A 22099-nucleotide genomic window follows, 5' to 3' on the forward strand; every position below is an offset into this window, starting at 1 on the left:
TGAAAAAATGGCTTTAGAGTAGAACTGTTTGCTAAGGGAAAGAAAAAGGGAAGGGAGAAAAGAAATGAAGTGTAAGGAGAACCTTGAGACAGAAAAGGGATACTCGGCGCCAGGGTGCTGGCTGCAGTGGTCGTTAGCTTGTCTGGCAGAGAAGGTTCCAAGATGAGATAGGAAGATTGTGGAGGAGAAACCCCCAATTCTGCTTTTACCCCTCACAAAATAAAGACTTGTAGGCAGGGCGGGGGCCTCGTAAACTTGGGAGCCTCTGGTCTGAGGGCCTGTTTGAAAATGTAAGTCGTTCACTGGAGACCAAGGGGAACACCCTGTAGCACATCTTCCAATTTAATTAATACTCGTAAAGCCCTAAAAACTGTGCCTGGAATGTAAATGTTAGCTATGATTGCTTTATTCCAGCTGAGAAGAGTAAGGGCTACTTGCCCCTGGAAAAAATGAGTCAGATGGTGCGGATCTGGTGAGGTGCCTTGGAGGCCCGGCACTGGCCTTTTATCACTCCGAAGGCTGCAAAGGATGTTGGACTATAGACTAAAATGGCAGGCTGTACGATTCTAGGGTATTTCTCATTTCTGTCTATTTTTGTTGACCTCTGCTGTTTAACCCAGAGTATTTATCAGCAAAACCCTTTCATGAACGGAGGCCTCATGTGCTTATCTTGGGGCAGCAGCAGGGATGGGGGTGCTGCGGCCCCACCCTGCAGTGGGCTGCAGGGCACTGGGCCCGAGGCAGAGCCGGGAGCATCTGAAAGGGGGACGGGAGGAGCAGCAGAAAGGCCTCTGTGAGCTTTCATCTGACACAGTCCCCAGAGTGGTGTGAGGAGCCGCACAGAGGATGAGGCCTCAGGAAGGATTACTGGACTTGGCAGTGAGAGTGTCATTAGGGACTTCTGGGAAATAAAAATAGCTTTCTCCTGAAACACAGTGCAGAAATACATACTGTGGCAGATGAGTATATTCTAAACAGTTTTCTCATCCTATGCAATAACTGTGTCCTTAGAAAATTATGTGATGATATTTTAAAATGTGTATGCAGGAGCCTCCTGTTGACAACAATCTAAGGATGCTTTGCTTACATGCATGTAACCATATCATTTATCTTCTTTGAATCTTAAGAGTTTAATAATTTGGGGCTTCCATGAGGCACAGGGAACATCTGTATAGTTTTTTTTTTTTCTATACCGGGAAATCATACATTGGACCACCTTGGACCATCTCAGTGGATGAGGTTTCTTCCCCCCCACCCCCCATCCCGGGTCTTCACAAAGTGAGTGAATTGAGGAAAAGCGTGGTATCAGGATTTTATTCATTACTTGGATGGAGGTTTTTATTTGGGTAAAGAAGGTCTCAGTTGTAGATCAAAAGTGAGTGCCGTACAGACGTAGGAAATGGTGTGTGCGTAGGTGTCCCTCTGTCCCATCAGGTAGAGGGGCCTGGGGAAGACAGCACAGGCATGTTATCCCGGGTTGTGAGAACGGTGCTTGTCCTAAAGAGGTCTCCTACTGTCTGCACACAGGTCGGGACCCTTTGAAGTGCGAGCAGACCTTGAGGAGTCCATGGAGTTTGTGGATCCCGGAGTTGCTGGAGAATCAGATGAGAGTGGAGACGAGCACATAAGTGATGAGGAAACTGACCTGGGCACGGACTGGGAGAACCTGCCAAGCCCCCGATTCTGTGACATCCCTTCCCAGCCCGTGGAAGTCTCCCAGAGCCAGAGCAGCCAGGCCTCTCCACCCATTGCGAGCAGCAGTGCAGGAGGGATGATTTCCTCCGCAGCAGCCTCGGTGACCTCCTGGTTTAAAGCCTACACTGGACACCGTTAACAAGCATGGACCAAATCATGCCAGGTTTGCATCGAGAAAGTTCTCTCACTACATTCTAGTAAACCATATCTGTTTAGTTAAGATAGTGCCTGGAACAAAAAGGTTAAACTGTTGTTTTGGGTTTTTTTTAAGCAGGGAGATAAACATTTCTATTTGTCAAGTGGCCTGTGATAGTGTTCAACATGCTTATGATAATTAATAGAACAGAGGGGTCAAAGGTCCTTCTACCCAGACCGGTGTTGGCAGAAGGACCTGTGCATGTGGCCAGTTGTGTTGAGGTTCCTTCTGGTCCCAGGCCACAGGGCCCCCCATACACGGGTCAGTGTGTTGGTCCTTGTCTTGCTGAGACTATTCCTGACACTTGAAGTTTTAGAGGTTGATTGAATCATAAGAAGTGATTCTTGATGATTAGGACTTAAAAGATTAAAAACTCTATAACATGAGTTTGTTTTTCTGCCATTGTTTTTTGTACAGAGAACCAGCAGGCAATTTGAAATACTTTATTTCTTTACACTTTGGTCATCTTTGGTTTTTAGGGCAAGAATTTTGGTTTTGTTTGGGAGGGGTGGCCTTTTCTGGGGGAGGGGGTAGTTCAAAACGTATTTCATTTGTGCTGCTCTGTCGTAGTTCGTCAGACATTCCTGTTTTCCTTTCCTCCCCACACACCAAAGAAAACTAAGGTCTTTTTTTCTTTAGGACCCACATCCATAAATGGAAGAAATCCTAGCTGCAATAATGTCCTAGAGATTTTCTAACTATTTTTTTGTATTCTGAGGGGAATTAATTGCTCATTCTTACCTAAGTTATCGAATTCCTACCATCCACACTATGTGCATTTTGAAATTGAATTTATTTTCTCTGAGTGAAAGTAAGTCATTAAGGTCATTCCCTATGTAAGCAAAATGCCTGCCTGGGCACAGGTGACAAGCCACTTAAGTGGCCTCTAGTCATTCTTGCAGTGTCCAATTTCTTTCTAAGGGATTTAGTAGGTGGCAGGTGTTTACAGGGGAAACCACCATCCCGCTTGTTTCCTAGAGGACGTCGTTGCTCCGAGGACACGACCCTTGCTCAGAGATGCAGAGCTGCTCCTTAGAGCTGACACTACTCTTCTCTGTCCTGGGGAAAGCTCAGATGTAAAGAATTTTCCCTCACCAAGAGATCACTTTCAGCTAATGTGTCTTGTCATTCTTAGTGACAATCTTACAAGAAAACTATAACGAGAGGGGCATTATGTACAAATATGTAAGTAGTTTTATTTTTAATAACTGCAAAAAATCTTATATAAAAACTACAAAAAGAAGTCCTATGAGAAATTCCTAACAGGCATTATTCCCCTATCCTCTTGGTGTGATTAGCATGATAGCGCCTCAGATAAATCATTCAGAGGTTTGCCATGCCCCAGCTGCTTTTCTCACGTCATTATTATAGTTGATATTTGCCTCCCAAGTCCGAGGTGCTATATAGCTTTTGCTATGGGTATTATTTGGTGTTTGGTATAGTTGCAGGTAGAGCTGCACAAGAGGGGAGTTTATTCCTATCCAGGAGTCCAAGTTCCCTGGCTGTATAAATTTTCTGCTTAAGGAGGAAACAGGCTTTTCTCCTTGTGGGTTCTTACGCAGCTGGTATCTCTTTCAAATGCTCAGCTTCATGATTGCTGGGCTTGCATTTTACCATCCAGTTCTGGAGCTCCCACAGAGTGAATATGGTAGACTTGAACAAATACCAGATAAACTTAATCTTATGAGATATAAGAGTTGTCTAGGTACTTCGGACCCTCAGAAGGAAGAGCTTAGTCTCAAAGAGTTGGAAGCTTGGGAGTTAAGTAGACGGTGGCTTCGGCCGAGAGATACACAGTAGTCATGGCTTTCTCAAGTAAGCATCTTATAAAACCCTGAACGTTAGATGAAGCTTAAGTATAGAATCCAGAGATCACAAACTCATATATAGAGTAATTCAACAAAACTTACAAGGATGTGGGAAATTTAGGGATTGATAGGATATATTTGTTGTTAATATCAACTAGAGGCACTTTACGTAGGGTTAAGTGATCAAACCCTTGTGTGGTTTTGAACATCAACATACTGGCTTACACTGCTGAAGTATTTCGGGTTTCATTAATTTTGCACTGGATCCACCCTGTAAATATTCCTAAATATACATTTCAACCACTGTTTTTTCTACTCTTTTTGCTGCTCATTAAAATCTTTCATGTAGGTGCCAGAACCATATGTAAACAGCTTTTTAAAAAATTGAAGCTGGTATTTTTTTTAAACAAAAAGCCATAGAACTTGGTCATGTTTTCCATTTTAAAATGATTTATTGAAAAAAATGTAATACTAATAAAAACCCACAGGCACCAAATAGGCTGCTTAAGATGGTCTGTTCAAGACATTTTTTTTGTAATGGACTATAACTAAGTTTTGCACATCTGTAAGTTGGCGGAGGGGAACAGTATGTCACTATATTGGGTGCAGTGAACGGATTCCTTTAAGGACTCGAGTATCATTTGGGAAAGAGCGTTCAGCGGCATGCTGTTCAAAGAACTACAGTGTCTGAGAATCTCCTCGCAGTGTCACATTGCAGGAATTTCCCTTTGCTCTGCAACTTCTAAACCAGTTTGAGTCATACAAATGTTTTCTAAACTTTTATTGTATTACTGCAATAAATCTTTTAACAGTACTTTGCTAATATATATGTCTTTTTCAAATTCTGACTATTCACTTCTATTGCTACATTGAGAGTAGCAAGAATGAGATCTAATCCTGAGGTATTTTATACAAGTCATAATTTTTAAGAAATTTTCTAAGAAAAAAATGCCTGTTAATAGGTTTTTTAAAATTATAGATCATGGTGGTATTAATAACAGTGGTCTTTCTTTGGTAAGCTGGGAAACTGGTCACTTACTTTTTCTAAGGCTGTATTTTTCTTTGGTACCCATCATATGAGGCATGTGACCTACAGTAACTTGGTTCCTTGGGAAAGGAGTGGGCCTCTGAGATGCCCCTATGGAAATTGCTTCGACTTTGGGACAAGAGAGAAAGGGTAATGTTAGAGGGGACCTTTCAAGCTCAGAGGAAGAGTAGATTTGGAAAATCTCTTCCCCCTACACACCTTCCCCCCTCCACCCACATAACTAATCTCCCCCAGTGTCCCAGTGGGTAGTCTGTACCTTTCAGGTTAGATGATTGTAGAGAGGGGCCACCTGTAGGCGGAGGGGGTACCAAGAGTGGCCGCTGTGGAAGAGCCAGGCCAGCCAGGAGAAATGCCGAGGAGCTACTGCCACGGCCGCCCTGCCCCTTTCGCTGGAGTAGGCCAGCCTTTGAATACACTGGATGTTACCCAAGGGTGCATAACCACAATGTTTGGTCTTCCCATGAGGTTGTGCAAACATTAGCTGTGGCCACAAACTTTGGAATGGCGTGCATGTCAGTTGAGGGGACAGCATGTTTCCCACACAGGTACTTTCACCAAATCACAAAGATTGCAACACTAGCTTATTTGAACTCAAACGAAAAACAGGGATTGAAACGATTAGATTCCCCAAGTGCCAGATGCTACACGGTAGAGAATGCATTCAAACATGACATGCAGCTAGATACCATCAGCCCTTATTATTGGTGCCATCAGCGGTGTGCAGAAAGAAGGGTTTGGTGCAGACTGGCTTCATGTTTTTGAAGCAAGCAGTGGATAAAGGAGGGTGAATAGCCAGTCTGAGTGAAGAAGGAATGAATGATGGCTGTCAAAACTGTGGAAAACATCTGGGAATACTCATATAAAAAGTGTCCAAGGCTGGTCCAAAAACATTGGCAGAGAAGCACTGACAAGTCCATGACGGGGTGACTGGACAAAGCCCCGGAAAGGAACCCGTAGGTCCATGCTGTAACCTGCAGCCTGCTGCCAGGGGAGCTACTGGTAACAGCAGAGCCTAGATTATACCAAATGCACGAGCTTCCCTAGCCAAGAATGCTCCCACGGGGCCAGGGGAAAAGATCCTCCAAGACCCCTTTTGTCCGTGCTTCAGGTTTCTCATACTAGATAGAAAAGTACAGTATGGCCCAGAACAGTCAAAACCTGCCAGAACCCCTCACAAAAAGATGGTCACTAGGGAGGAATGCAGACATCTTATGGATCATGTACCATGTGTGAAGTACTGAGGGTGGTGGCACAAGATGCCCTCTGAGTCCACAGTGCAGTGGACAAGAGAGCTCCATATACTGTTGTCCCTTGGTATCCATGGCAAATGGCTTCCAGGGCCTCCCTAGAATACTAAAATTCACAGATGTCCGTTTTGTATCACCTGATAAAAAATGGTGTATTTGCATACAACCTATACACATCCTCTGTATTATTTAAATCATCTCCAGATTACCTGTAATACTCAAGGCAATGTAAATGCCATGTGATTATACTGTATTGTTTAGGAAATAATAAGAAAAGTCTGTACACAGATGCAGTTTTTCCCAAGTATTCTCAATCCACGGTTGGTCGGACCCAGAACTCACAGGTGCCGAGGGTCAGCGGTACGGTGACAGGTAAGAGGGATGTGTGGTGGCAGATGGCACAGGTGCTGAGAGGCACCCAGCCAGAAAAGGTGAACGGGAACACAGTGGGTTTCCAAAGGAGGTGCTACCAAGGCACGGAGCCATCAGTGTGCTTAGGCAGGGTCTGTGGCAAATTTTGAATGGTCCTTTCAGAGCATGGCCGTTTTAACCCAGAGTCATTTTGACAGAGCCTAAAAAAGCAAATTTTAATCTTAATTTGGCCCTTTTTTCACTTCCAACTCACTCCTTTAAGTCTGTGACCCCACAGCAGTGCAGGGGGCAGGGAATGCCGCACTGTTGCAGGAAATCAACAACGGGGCTGCTTTCACCCGCTTGGCACTAGGGGGCCCCGAAGCACAGTGTCTTCCTCCTAAGGGAAAGCTACACTTGCCTGGAAGTGAAAACCAGGGAGGGGGTGCCCTCTGAAGCCACCTGCTAAAATCCTCTGTCACTCGTGCAGATGGCACTGGGAACCAGGTCCTGCTGCATAGTTCAAAACAGGTTGCCAGTGATTTCTGAGGGCCTAAGCACTGCATGCCAAGTGAGGCTGGGGCATTCTTGCTGTGCTCTCTGCTCTTGGTCACTTTAACCCCCACACAGTCACAGCTTTGTGTCCCACATGAAAACCAGGTCAGGAATGGCTGACTCGTGAAAACCAACCAACAAGAGTTGTTTACCTGTGTCCATGCTGGGCAAACGTAGAACCACAGCTAATAACAATGATAGCTAACATTGGGCACTTTTTACACACCAAGCTGTATTCAAAGTCCTTTATGTGCATTATCTCCTTTAATCCTAAATTATGAATCACAACAGACCTATTAGGAAGGCACTACTGAGCTTGCCAGTTTAGAACAAATCAAAGGGTAATAAAACAAGCTCGGGAAACTTCAGCCCAAGGGACTCCAGGATTTAAAACCATAACCATTTTCCAACAAGCCTCAGCTGGGGCGAGTCACGAGGAAAACCACTCTTGAAAGAAAAGCAAGCTATTCTCGGCCTCCTCTTGGTCCTGTCACGGACAAATCCGATGCGCCTGCAGGCTCCAGCCTAGCATCGCACCCACCGCCCACTAGAACATTTACCATCTGTTCTCCACAAGCCTGGAGCTTACGCTGATCGCAGGGTTTCTGGTGAGTACTCGATTTCAAGCCAACCTAGTTTTTAGGTCCTCCACCCACAGTAGCTTTCTGTGGCCCCAAACCTTCCAGCCTACCCACCAAGCATTACATGACCACAGGCCTGAATAGATATCTTTAATGACTTCTAAAGGATTGATTATACCCAGACAAGTTGTAAAATATCCTAGATAACAACACCTCACACCAAACAGGAAAATTGGGGGTGCTGGGCAGACAACTCAAAGTAAGTGTTGAGGAGTTGCAAAAACTTTAACTTACAATGTTAAGATGGTCTCTTTTCTGTGGCAGAAAACATCTCCTCCACTCCAACAATTCAAAAAAATTTTTTTAACGCTTATGACTCAATTCACAAGAACCTTTTTCAATACTATATCACAAAAGGAGGAAAAAGTCTTTGTAAAACTCAGGTCTCATTTAAGATGCGTGTTTTTATTGAAGTTTTAAAAAAAAATTTAACCAGACAGAAAGGATAAAATAGACAAGAATGTTATAATCTGACTATATAATATTCTCTCAATCTTGATGGATCACAGAAATATAACAAAAGATTGTTCTCTATGCTAATTTTCAGGTTGTCCAGTTAGACCATTATTTGGTATCCTTTGAACAGGTTAGCCTTTTAACTATTTAGAGTTTCTTCTCAGAAACATTCATATATTATACAGGAAACATTCATAGTTTATTTAGGAAACATTTATATTTTATACAGGATATACAAATTTGAGGCTAGACAATCAAAAAACACTCAATTATAGCCGCAACACTATCCTAGCTGCATTGTGGTGATTATGTTGTTCAGCCAGCTGTCCATTATATACAACTGGATTTTAATCACGTTATTTACAGAGGGGCCAAAGCACTCACTTAAAGGTAAAGGCGTTCGGGGTTAATGTGCACTTTCATAGCCCTATGAAAACACAACCATTATATACACTGTAAACACCACAGGGCATGAAATCCATCTCCAACCACAAACATCAGTCTCACAGGATCGAGCATACAAGGTCTAAGGTAAGGTGCCTGACTTTTCCTTTTTAAGAAATACCTTTCATCCGAGAGTCCTGCTATTCTTTTCATAGGATACTATTCACTTCAAATATGGTGCCAGTGCTCAAAACATTTCTAGAATCTCTTTCTGAGGACTGCCTGCAGAGTCTGCAGTGAACTCTTCTGAACGTTCTTGATGGCAGCAAGTCTTCATCCTTTGAGGATGGATTTGATTTAGGAAAACAGCCAAGTGAATCAAACTGTGGGATACTACCCCGGATCCAATGCGAGATGCCAGCATAAAAACACTGAGACCAATTTTCCTGTACAGCTCGTAAATTAAGAGTTTTAAAAATGCCTGAGCAGTGGCCGTCCTGATGAAGTACAGATTCTCCTAGAGTGATAACTCTCGAGGCAACACTCACTTGAATGGTGTTTTGTGGCTTTAAAAATGGGTCCTTTTGTTGGCTCTCACATGGACTTTAGTATTCCTCCTCAGTTTCAGTCCCTTTCGCTTTCTTATGGATTGCCCGATTAAAGCTGTGGAAGGCAGGAACCCAGTGATTGTCGTGAAGCCCCAGCTGACAGCCGGGGAAGCCTTTCTGAGACCGATGGCAGCACATCCAGTACCCTGGCCCATACGGCAACGCTTGGCAGTAGGGCTTGGGGTGCCACCGGCACAGGGACACATCCCCTTTCACATACTTTTTCTTGCACTGCTTGCAAGGATCCTCTCTATAGCGTGGATCTCGAACCCAGCGAGAATCTGCTGGCCTGATATTGTAGTATTCAATAATAAACTTGAAATAGCAGCAGGTACATTTAAGAGCCACTAAACTCTTAGTGGGAAGTAACCTGAAGATTTTTACCATAATGTGGTGGGGCAGAAAAACCATGTACTGCTGAGGCTCCAAAAGCTGCTGGATTTTAAACCTGGTCTCCAGAAAATCATGAGACACCTGCTTCTTCCAACTGGATGCCTCAAGTGCCGGTAATGTACTTTGCACAGAAGTAGTTGGTGCTACAAATGGCTCAGCGGAACCACTTTTCTCCCCAGATGCGCTGTCACCCTCAGCAGCAGCATCACGCCGGCTCGGCTCTGAGGACTCTTTTGTTGTGCTTTCGTTCAGCTGGGAACAGTCTGATGGGTGCTGACCAGGAGGCAAAAAAAACAACATCCCTGGAAGTGGGTCTTCACAGGAGTTTAAACTAGAAGGCTGGTCTTTCTCCACCTTGGACACAGTGATACTAATGCACAAAGATACTTTTCTTCTCTGATCAGGAGTGTGGCTTGTAAGTGGCACAAGCTCTCTACTCATACCATCAACAGCATCTGTGGGCAATTCAGTGGCTTGGGGACAGGCGTGAGAAGAAAAAGGTAACCTAACAAGTTCATCTGTCATTTCCACATCATACCTGTTGCTATTTTTCATGGCAGTTTGTGGACCTGGCTCTAATTCTGCATCGTCCATGTGGAAATTCACACCTGATGGCAATGAGAGACAGCCCTGAGAAGCATCATCCCAGGCCTTGTCCCCTTTAGGAGAATCGTCAGTTTTTGAGGGGACACAGGCTACAGATACAGACCCAGCAGGATTCACCTGAGCATCAGGTGCCTCCACGGCGCCTTTTTTTGTTTTGCCTTCATCAGCCTGAGTGCTCTTTGCAAGCAACACCCTGCCCACATTTCGACGGAAGCTGTTATTCCTCGAGAGGCTCCCAGGCTCACGCTGGCTCTGCTGCTTCAGGCACTCAGACTCCAGCCTGGCTACCATGTCGAGGACACGGACTGGTTCGCCCTGTGCTTCACCACCTTCAGGATTTCCTCTTTCTATGGGTTCTTCACACGCTCCTGGGGCAGAGAAGTGCTCAGAGGCTGGGGGCACTCCTCTGGATTGGCCAGAAAACCTCACAACAGCAGATGAGTTTGTGACGTTTTTCGCACAACTAGCTAGTAGAGCACTAGCTCTTTGCTCAAGGAAGGCAACCATCTGTATAACCGACAGAGGCCTCCCAGCATAGACTCCATCCCCACTGTCACTCACATAATGCACAGAACAGTGCTCGATGCCACACGCAAAAGGCTCGGGTTGGTAGCACCTGCTGTTGACGTCTCTCATCCTTTCTAACTGTATCTTGGCTTTTTTAAGATCCCCTGATTTTTTCCTTCTTTTAGTAACTCTCCCATCAATATCCCAGGAGCTTTTTATTTTCATAGATCCTATCCTATTGGTACACTGGTGGGCTGCAAAGAATGCAATTTTCTCCTTGGTATTTCCAGGTTTCACAACAGCCCAGATATCAAGTGGTCCTTCTTCTTCGCCCTGGTGGATTGTTGCAGATGGTGCATTCTTTTTGGTTTTAACATTCAAGCTGTTCTCTGCAGGACTCTTCCCACTCATACTGCACAGAACATTTGGAGAAAGGATCCCAAAAGGCTTTTGAGATGATGCTTTACCAAGAGAGACTGAAGGAAAAACACTGGGTTTCATGTAGCTAGCTCTGCATTTTTCATCACTTACAGCCTTTTGCTGGCTCATAGGAGTTCTCAGCGTTTCCCTGCTGACTTCCAGAGGGCACTCTTTCTTCTGGAGTTTCCAGTATGGCTTTAGGTGCATAACAGAGGCCCTACAGGAGAGAAATACACATTTGATTAGGAAACCAATTTTGTTTTTAGAAAAGTTTTTTTTAACACTTATTTCTTTCTAGGTTATCACAACTAGCATTTTATTAGCTGCAAAAAAGCCCATCAAAATCATTGTGCTGCTTCCTAAACTATTCCCATACTGCTCAATATCAAGATGTTTACAATCTTTCACTTGTTTGCTTATGTACTTTGCCCATCTATTAGTCTTGATTTTCTAAATCATCTATTTGTATCTAAATCATCTATTTGTATAAACATTTAACTGTCAAATTTCCTGGTACTATCTTAAATCAAATACCGAACCTATAATCCTTACTAATTCTAAAAACCACTTAGAACTAGTTCAGAAAAATAGTGCCTTGTTTTGTTCCCTGGCCAGGGGTAGAGATGGGAGCCATTTCAGAAATAAGACAAAAAGATTATTATATAACAGAGACCTGTGTTCTAGTCCCTGCCATATCATTTCACCTTGAGCAAGCCACTTCCTCTGGGTGTGAGCTGAAATGTTAACTGAGAGGTCGAAGTACTAGATAATCCAATGACTACCATTAGATAATCATTGTCTATATACAATTTACATAAAATAGCACACTGCTGGTGCTGCACACAAAATCCTGGACTGAAGAAAGAGTGTTTTCCAGGGATGTCTGATCTCCCACAAAATAAATCTACAGACCAAAATAAAGAGCTGCAGTCACAGGTTGGGGGGAATGAGGCAACAGCATCTACTGGTCTAAGCCTGTTCAGTTTCACCCACTCTCGTTCACCAGGACAGCAGTCTCAGACGTATCTTAGGCAACTCAGCATATTCCCTCTCATTTGCTCCACAATCTTTACTGAGTGCCCACAATATAGAAGCCTCCGTGGGAACTGCTCAGATGTCGATTTTAATCATCAAGAATGCAAGTGATCATCTGGAACAAGTTTACTTTTCACTTCAACTATTAATTCCTAGAGTCCAATCTCAGCTAAAAGAAGAAATATGTGTACCTTCTAGCCAGGTAAAAGGAAATCTCACATTTTAGGCACACAAGTTGTCTTTTAAATGATACCCTTGAAATGTATCTTATCAGGATCTTTCTGATCTTTGGCAATTTATATCCTAACCATCTGTACAAAGCTCCCCCCTTTCTGCACTGTAGCATTCTTAATAGCTTTCTATCATTATATTCTATAATCTAGTCTTATAGAAAGAGCCACCCAGAATTCCTCAAGAACAAGATAACATATAAATGAATAAAAGAGGCACATCTAGTGCTGTCTCTCTGTGCCAACTATCTTCTGGGTTTTCATAACCCTTCCACCCCTCTCCTAAATGAAATGTAAGAAATGGAGGTCAAGAAAAATAAATTCTCACATAATGATCTCATTACAGAGTATGCATAAATTTATTTTAAACTTTAGCAATATATGTGCTGTTTTGCACTGCACAGTATGTTCTCTTCAACTTCCTCCCCCACGCATTATTTTAGGTGCTATTATTGATAGACAGGGACATTAAGAAAAAACTCGTGTAATCAGGGAAGGCTTTTATTTGCATTTAAACTGTAAAGTGAGCTCAATTGACACATTACTTGTATACAGGTTTTATCAAGATTAAACAGGAGATGAGCCCGGAATACAAGTGAGGGAAGGAAGGGTGCCACAGGGAAGGGGAAAAGCCCAGTAAGGACACATGATCAAAGTCACTTCTGGAAAATGGGGGCAATTCCATGGGACCCTTGAAGGAAGTAGAACATGAATCCCCCACTGATGGAAGGCTGCCTGGGGTTTCTCTCTCCCCTTCCCTTGCAGGGTTTGAAAGCCCCGAGGCAGAAAGTGGGAAGGTGCTGGTCAGACTCAGAGAAACTGCAAAAATCTTTTTTTTTTTTTTTTCCTGAGACAGTCTCACTCTATTGCCCGGGCTAGAGTGCCGTGGCATCAGCCTAGCTCACAGCAACCTCAAACTCCTGGGCTCAAGTGATCCTCCTGCCTCCGCCTCCCAAGTAGCTGGGACTACAGGCATGCGCCACCACACCCAGCTCATTTTTTTCTATTTTCAGTAGTGACGGGTTCTCACTCTTATTGCTCAGGCTGGTCTTGAACTCTGACCTCAAGCAATCTTCCCACCTTGGGCTCCCAGAGTGCTAGGATTACAGGCATGAGCCACCGCACCAGGCCCAAAAATCTTGTTTTGGTTGAAATCAGTGGTAGACTGAGGACGTGATGCAGGGAACCAGGGACATCTGCTGCAAAAATCCATGAAATTAAAACTTTAAATCTCCAACAGATCACACCAGGTGGTGGCACTTTCCCCATCCCCAACAAACCCCCCACACAAAGACAGGCATGGGTAAAGCTCCACCTAGGTTTCCATGGTTGCCAGCCTCTTCGTCACAATTATATTTTGTAAGTTTGCTATAATAAAGTCCTAGTCTCTTGCAATGAAATAAAATGGAGGTTTATTAGCACCTACACATCTTAGACTCTCAGAAGGGCCCCTGTTAAGATCCCAGGGTTCACTGAATCAGAATTCTGGGGTTGGGCCCAGAATCTGTTGTTGACTTTAGACTGGCGTTTGAAGGGACTTTAGAGGTCATGCGTTATATCCAATCAATGCAAGAGTGTCAGTGGGGCTCTGGATTTGGGCTGGGGCACTATTAATGGGCTACTAACAGGGGTGAGGCAGTAATGCTCAACCAAAAACCAGGCAGACAGCCCATACTGAAGTACCTATTTTAAGGGGAAAAAACAGACCCATTTTCTTACTTGTTATTCTCTCCTTAAAGCACAATAAACTTGATGGCCTTTTCATTGCTAATTCCCTCTTCAACTCCAACTCCTTAGTATCTTTGACACAGCCTTCCCAGCTCTCTTCTCTTCTTCCCCAGCCCTTAAAGATCAGTGTTGTTCCAGGTGCTTTTTCTAGACCACTGCTCTGCTTAAACTATATGTCTAAGTGATCTCTTGCAGTTTTAACTCACCCACCTTTCCACAGGCATGCTCTCCCACACTTCACATCCATTGCCTAGTGAACATACTCACCTGGATGTCAAAAAGAATCTCAAAATTAACAATACTAGTTGATAGCCTCAAGCACCTAGTCCATCAAGCCAGAAACTTGAGTCACTTAGATTCCTCCTCTCTGACCCCGACATCCAATCACCAAGTCACTAAACTATGCCCTCCTCTGCATGCCTAGCACACCTGTCCTAGTCATCTCTGCTATACTGTTGTTAGCTATAGGAAAGCCTACCTTCTGTCAGTGCAATGCAAGGTGCTGAGCCCACTCCAGCCAACCTATCACCTGTACCTATCATACTTCACACTTGGAAGAGTTACTCACACAACCATGACCACAAGACCAGGTAGGAAGTCCAATCATATCATTAAGATTTTTTAAGGCTGCCAGGAACGCAAAACTAACATAATAGCCTCACATTTTTTTCCTACCAACCTCTATCCTAAAAATGTGCATTTCCTTCTACCCATTTATTATCCTAAGTTCACTAACCACTCTGGGCTGGATACTACTGATACAATTATGAATAAAACATAGTTGCTGTCCTTAAGGAGACAGAAAAGTAAACAAGCAATGACAGCAGAATGAAATACGTGTCTTAAGCATAGTGCAGGGTGCTGTGAGAGTCCACGGGAGCATGGGAGAAGACAGAGGGAAGAAGTGTGGATGAAGTGGGGAGAGAGGGCCACCAGCACCACACTCAGACTGGAGGGTGTAGGAACAGGTCAGAGATGCTCTGATTTTCCAAGTTAAGCCTTGAAGTCCTCAGAGGTTCAAAAGTAGATGATGCTTTGGGGAAACTCGGGTAGTTGAGAAATAAAGACAGTCTGAACTAGGGCGCTAGGAGTGGAGAGATGGCAAGTCAATGGAGTAATAAGAAAAACAAGATTCCAACCACTGACTAAAAAATGGAGGATGAGAGAGAGGAGTCAAGGATGGGTCCTTACATTATGGCTTCAGCAACTGTGTGAAGAGTGATACCTTCCAGTGAGGTATCACAAAGGTGGCTGAGCATATTTAGAGCAGGAGAGGCAGAGCTGTTCCGTTTAAGAGATGCTGGGCTTGAGAGCCTGCAAGACAGAAATATCCACAGGCATCTGATTCAGATCTCATCGAGAGAAACAAGAGGAAAGGAAGACACCAGTTCTCACAGAAACAATTCAATGAGGAAAAAGATTTTGGGATAGAGATTACAAGTCTTTTTTCAAGATTTTCCACAATGAACATGTAATACTTTTAAAATCAGAAAAAAATATACATAAAAGGAAGGAGCAGTCACTTTAGACTCTACAGCGAGGTAAAATAAAGAATCATGTCCAGTTGGTGCTAGTGACCCTTGGTGACTCTGCCGTGAGAAACTGCAATGGACGAGAAGGCACAGTGCCTGGTGGAGGGTAAGAAAGCGAGCACTCACTACAGCAACTCTCTCACTAGGCCTGGCTGTGAAGGAGAGTCTCCATACATACCTGTCACCTAACTCCTTTCCAGGAATATGATGAGATGTTAACAATAAGTCAATATAACTTGAGAAACTTTATTCCAGTGAACACCAAAATCCCACTTTCAATAATTCCAGTATTCCTTTTGGACTCTTGTGACTAATTTTGGCTCAAAGCTGGGAAAACTCTCACCTAAAGACAGTGTACAGTCCCAAAATGAAGCCATGGAAGATAACTGAACTGTGCTTGAAAAAAAATGTACCTGGATAAATCCCAAAGCCTTAAAGAGTCACACTAATAATTCTTGTCTGCAGAGAGGCAGACTTGACTGGTGAGCAATCAAACGGCAACGTGTGGCTAAGACAGGGGAAAGGATGGGTTTTCTCTTAGTGCTGACAGGAAGCCATAACATCAAAGGCAGATGCCTGTTTTCCTACTTGTTAGTCTTTGGCCTTGCCTATCAAAACAGGTTAGAAGATAAGGCATTTCTGTTTCTTCCTGCTTCAGTTAAGGGCAGGAATACTAATTCCAAAAAGGAGTCGTTTACTAGCATAAGAGCCATCCTTTGTTTATAAAAATCAGAGGAATAAAAATAGAATAGTACATGAAGGAACCTTCTTCTTATACCTTCAGAGGAAAAAAGTATACAGTAAGTAAATGCACCATTTGCCTCTTAAAAACTGTAAAAGCCTCAGAGACCATCTTATGATAGATGTCTTCACTGGCACATTATACAAATGATTAGCAACTTCAGCAAAGTACCGCATGCACAGATAATGAAATCCTTGTTTTTGCAAATGAGGAAGTAGAAGTAAAAGGACTTTTAAAGCCCCACAGGTAGGTAGTGGTAAAATTAAGATCACAACTAGCTAGAAAATTGAGCCTCCTGGATCTGTACTTTTCCCCACTACAAAAGAAGGCGTATCAGAAACCTAGGTTCGATGATGGCACAAATAAAATTAGTCTGACAGCATCTATTCAAACGGCTTTTTCTTTCAAATTAGGTCAATTTTTAAGTGCCACATAAAACTTACAGAACTATGATGTATAAAAACAGACATGCCTTATCACATGTCACACGAACGTAAAAGTATGTAAAAGTTGCTTCCATGGCTATTGAACTGGAAAAGGTGCCAAGACCAGGAGGGTGTGAATATAGGCAGAGGCATAGGACTCTTCCCGTCCCCCGCTCCCCAATAGGCCTCTGAAAACTGACAGAAAGAATGCATCCAACTCCCGCAGAGTGCCTTAAAAAAAACAAAAAACAAAAACTATAGGTCAGAAAAGACAGTATTTCTCAAACGAAGCTCCAAAATATTGGGGGAATGACTAAGGGAGGGAGTTCACCCCTTTTTTCAAGACATGGTCTCGCTCTGTCTCCCAGGCTGGAGTGCTGTGGCAGGATCATAGCTCACAGCAGCCTCAAACTCCTGGGCTCAAGAGATCCTCCCACCTCAGCCTCCTGAGTAGCTGGGATTACAAGCTCATGGTACAGAGCCCAGCTAACTTTTCTATTTGTTTGTTTTAGACACGGGTTCTAGCTCTGTTGCCCAGGCTCCCATTTTTCCTTTTTAAGGAATATTCTCTAAAGCCATTTCATGGAACCTCTGAATTTTGCCTCAGGAGGGTTGGATGGTTGGAGATGCACGATGGAAAAATCCTTTGCTGTCTGTTAACAGACACCGAGTAATACAGAGAATGGGCTTTGGAAACACACACAGGGTTTTCAAGAACTCATTGCTCACAGCTTCCATCTTAGAATTCACAATGCTATTTAAATACAGCACTACCAGGCTGTATTTATCCAAGAGGTAATATGAGACATCTACATTATACAAAAATCAATCATTAGGCACCCAGGAGCCCAAACTGTAAACATTACCTGGCAAGTACTGGTTTTCGTACTTGTTTATCCCTCATACAAAACTATTCCTTGAGTACACAGAGTGACCTGTATCTTTGTAAACCCCACAGCCATCCCATTCCACAGAATTGACTAAACCTGGAATTCCTAAAGCCATATATCAAAGATAATGGCTTATAACAAGGTATATGGAACACCTAATTTCAGGGTAAAATCTGAGCCCTTAGAACCAGCTTTGCATAAATGATTAAAAGGAGCCCTTACAAGTCCTGTCCTAGGGAAATACCTGAATGTGAGTATGTATTTCTTAACATGGTTGTAATCATAGTGCATATACAATACCGTACTTTCTACCACAAATATTATACATGGTCTTCAAACCCATCACCTGTCAATGTGTAAGTACAAGACTTGATTTAACCATTCCTTCTAACTATGGACATTACAATGTAACATCTGCATAGATACAGTCTCTTATACATTTAAAGGTATGTCCTTAGAAAAGATTTCCAGACATGGAATTCCTGAGTTAGAATGCAAGTATTTTTATGATTGGATCTATCTTGCCCAATCACTCTCCAAAGGGACAGGGCTAATTTTCAGTGCTACCAGCAAGACAATTGTGCCAGTTTTAAAGCAAGGGTTTTGTTTAATGCAGAGAATTGTTTTTATGCTTAAGGAAAGAAACCAAGGTAGTGCTAGATATAAAAGGTACACATAAGTGATAGTAGAATACCTTGTTTCTATTCTAGAATAGCAGCCCTAACACCTCTAAAATGTCTACTACATACCAGGCACTCTTCTAAGCTCACAGTACCCACAAAATCCTAAGAAGTGAATACCTTTATCTCCTAATGAAGATGAGGAAACCAAAGCACAGCGAGGTTAAGGAACTTGCAAAGCTCACACAGCAAGCGTATCATGGAGCCTGGCTGAGCATGCCGTCAGGAGCCAAAGCCCACGCTCCCACCTACCACACTGCGATGAGGAAAGGAGGGCACAAGGGGCCCGTGGATGGTCTACTCCTTAGCAAGCTTATCCCTCAAGGCATGAAAGGAAGCAGAACTGGGGCGATGGGTTCAATTTTGCATGGCTCAAGTTTGAGACCTTACTTAAAACTAATCCATTTGTTTATCAAATATTTAACTTCCCCTTATGTGTCATGAGTTGTGCTAGGCCCCAGGGCTTCAGCATGAACAAATCAGAGGAATTTTGCCCTCATGGCAAACCTGAGAAATACACGCTGATCCCTTAGCGTTTCATTCATTTCCAAATCTAAAACTTTCCAATGAAGTGAAATAAACTTAGCAATAAAAGTAGACATCATTAGAAACATTCAAATTTTATTTTTGGCAAAGACAAACTTCAAAAATTAAATATGACAGCCTAGAACAGAGGCCAGAGGACAGATGACATTCCCAAAGAAAAAGTTAGAATGACTATACCAAACACACACACAGGAGAATACACTGATACTGTGCTGGTGTCAATTTATAATGGATTTATTTATAAAAATTAGTCCAAATAGAATGAGAAATGCTAAAGAACAGAAGGGAATGACATTAAAATATAACCATAGGCAAATGAGAAACTGTAAAATGCTAAAACAAATCAATAAAGAGTAAAACCAATAAGAGTAGGAATTAGGACGGGCGCAGCAGCTCACGCCTGTAATCCCAGCACTCTTGAGAGGCTGAAGATCGCTTGAGGTCGGGAGTTCGAGACCAACCTGAGCAAGAGCGAGACCCTGTCTCTCCTAAAAACAAAAAAAATTAGCCAGACAACTAAAAATGGAAACAAAAAATTAGCTGGGTGTGGTGGCATGTGCCTGTAGTCCCAGCTACTCTGGAGGCTGAGCCAGGAGAATTGCTCGAGCCCACGAGTTTGAGGTTACTGTGAACTAGGCTAATGCCACGGCACTCTAGCCCGGGTGGAAGAGAAAGACTCTTATCTCAAAAAAGCCAAAAAAGAGTAGGAATTAACATTAATATTTGTTATATCGAGAGTTGGTCCTACAACTTGTTTGGATAGTGGACCACGTGAAGCTATACACAACACTTCACAATTTCCCCAAGAACACACCGAGACAAAGACAAGCAGTTACTTTACTATACTTTTGTCACTCAATTACTACTTCATCGTGAGTGTATTTAGGTTGCTAGGGCTGCCATACCAAAATACCTTACGCTAGGTGCTCCCCAACCTTTTTGGCACCAGGGACCAGTTTCATGAAAGAAAATTTTCCACTGGTGGGGGGTGATGCAAGCGATGGGGAGCAGTAAATACCTCACTCACTCGCCTCCTGCTGTGTGCCCCTTTCCCCCCTTCCTAAGTGTCATGGAAGGCAATTTTTCCACAGACAAGGACTGGGGGTGGAGATGGGGCAGAGGAGTTCTGCAGACGTGTCTGCGGCCCAGTGGTTGGGGACCACAGGCTTAAATACCAGAAATTTCTTTCTCACAGTTCTGGAGGCTGCAAGTCCAAGATCAAGCTGTTCGCAAGTTTGGTTTCTCCCTCAGGCCTCTCTCCTTGGCATGCAGATGGCGACTTTCTCATTGTGTCCTCAACATGCTCTTTCCAGGGGTATATGGTGCACATATACCCCTGGTCTCTTCTGTGTCTAATTCCTCTAAGGACACTTACATTGGATTGGGGATCACCCTAACGGCCTCATTCTAACTTAATCACCTCCTCTTTAAAGGCCCTCTCTCCAAATTCTGTCACATTCCAAAGTACTAGAGGTTAGGGCTTGAACACATAATCTGGGGGAGGGGGCACAATTCAACCCAAAACAATGTAATGTAAAATGTAAATGTAAAAAAGAACTCTTGGTAAAATTTGATGTTTTAAGAGCACATAAAAAAAAAAAATAACAAGAAAGCTATTTTGATTTGAACTCTATGTAATCCAAGTCAGTACAAGACAATGTCTCAAATGATTCGAGAGTTCATCGCTCCAATAATAAATAAAATAAAGGTGGACAATCTTGTACCTTACTGCAAAAATGTCTGGGGGGTGGTAATGTTATCATTCCTATTAATAAAATCTCCTTTATACAAAGTACAGTGGTTATTAACCTTTTTTGGCAGTCACCAAGTTCTCTGAAATTCTGATGAAAGAAAATGGGCCCCTTGTGAGGAAACAGCACATATCTTCGAAGTCTGACATCATTGTTTCAGGAGAGTCACAAAACACCCCTCTAAACTTCATCGGGGTCCATGGACTCAGGTTGAAGAGCACTGGCCTAAAGGACTATTTATTATCTAAATTTAAAACTAAGTCTGTCAAACAATGGAACAAAACACAAATTGAGATTACCCTGAAAAATACAGGACCTGCAGTAACCATGTTTACATTTAGCTACTTCCTCCAAAGGACTGGAAGTAGCTAATCATCAACTCAGTAACATGAGAATAAATTTTATCCCTACTAGAGCCAAGACTAAAGACGGGAAGAGGGGAGAAGAGAGAGAATTATTATTTCCAAAAATCTAAAATGAGAAAACCTATTGCAATTTAGCACAAAATCTTAGCTCTAGAGGCCAGGATAAAAAGAGAAAATACAATAGGTAAAAATCAGGTTTCTTGTTTTATTCATAGATGATCCATTTTCTACACACCAAACTCAAGGGTGACAAAGATAACGTTATGTTGTGAAATTCTAAAACCTAGCTTGTACTTTTTTCTCCCTACACAAAGGCACACTCTGACTTTCCTCAAAAAGCATGTCTGGATACGTTCGGATAGTTGAGCAAAAGAGAAACCTATATGGAATGCCACTACTTTGCTTGGAGAACTCTGGATAATGTCACTAAGATAAAAGCTTTCACAGACAGGGACTTTATCTACCTGTTTTACTACTGTTGCCCTTGAGCCTGGCTCCAAAATGTTTGTTGAATTTGAATGAATGATGTTTATTTTAGATACGATAGCTTTAATCTGGAAACGAGGGTGAGAATGTAATGTCCATCTCTACCGTACAAAGTGCCTCAATTGGATCACTCTAGCTTTGTGTTGAATCCAAGAAGGTACAGTAGCAAGATGAAGCATCAGAAAACAAAACTGCTGTGTCAGAAAGATTGGTCACAGCGTTATTTTCTAAAAAGTTACCCAAAAAATAACTTGAAGATCCATCTGACATACTGCTGAGAAACAAATTTTATCTCCTGATCTATCACTTTAATGTGCCTTGTATGTCCATCTATACAATCAAAAGTCCAAGTGCATTTTGAAAGGGGACTCAGAAAATACCCCAAAGAGAAACAGAAATCAGGTTTATTCAATCGCAGATACATGTGAAGAATCAACCCCACTTAGCTTTGGGTAATAAGAGGGAAGTCTGCTCACCTAAAGAGCACTGACCTTGAATGAGATCTGAAGTGAATAAAGAAATAAGGGATAAGAATGTGTGAAGGGAAATAAGTTAAATATCTGTTACCTTTACATTTACTGAAGAAAATCTCCCCTATTAATCCCACCACAGATACTCTTATGAACTTCATTGAGCTGGTCAAACCACAAGGCCCTAGACTACTTTCCAGTAAACCAGCTTCAGCTACTTGCTTTAAATGAAATACTTATAAAGGGACCGGTTTTTTTTTTTGTTTTTTTTTTTGAGACAGTCTCACTCTGTTGCCCAGGCTGG

At 42.7% G+C, this 22099-nt stretch overlaps 2 protein-coding genes across 2 annotated transcripts in view; one reads left to right on the top strand and one right to left on the bottom strand.

The window, feature by feature from the left end:
- The window catches only part of ATG14 (autophagy related 14), a 32591-nt gene extending 30662 nt beyond the window's left edge, over positions 1-1929 (top strand). Inside the window, exon 10 of the mRNA XM_012663840.1 lies at positions 1528-1929. Coding sequence (XP_012519294.1) covers positions 1528-1834 — 307 coding nt within the window. The 3' untranslated portion in view covers positions 1835-1929. The remainder of the gene's footprint in view (positions 1-1527) is intronic.
- Positions 1930-7927: 5998 nt separating this feature from the next.
- The window catches only part of FBXO34 (F-box protein 34), a 74308-nt gene continuing 60136 nt past the window's right edge, over positions 7928-22099 (bottom strand). Inside the window, exon 2 of the mRNA XM_012663806.1 lies at positions 7928-11132. Coding sequence (XP_012519260.1) covers positions 8987-11122 — 2136 coding nt within the window. The 5' untranslated portion in view covers positions 11123-11132 and the 3' untranslated portion in view covers positions 7928-8986. The remainder of the gene's footprint in view (positions 11133-22099) is intronic.

This window comes from Propithecus coquereli, unplaced genomic scaffold (assembly GCF_000956105.1).
Source record: "Propithecus coquereli isolate 6110/MARCELLA unplaced genomic scaffold, Pcoq_1.0 Scaffold83, whole genome shotgun sequence".
NCBI lineage: Eukaryota > Metazoa > Chordata > Mammalia > Primates > Indriidae > Propithecus > Propithecus coquereli.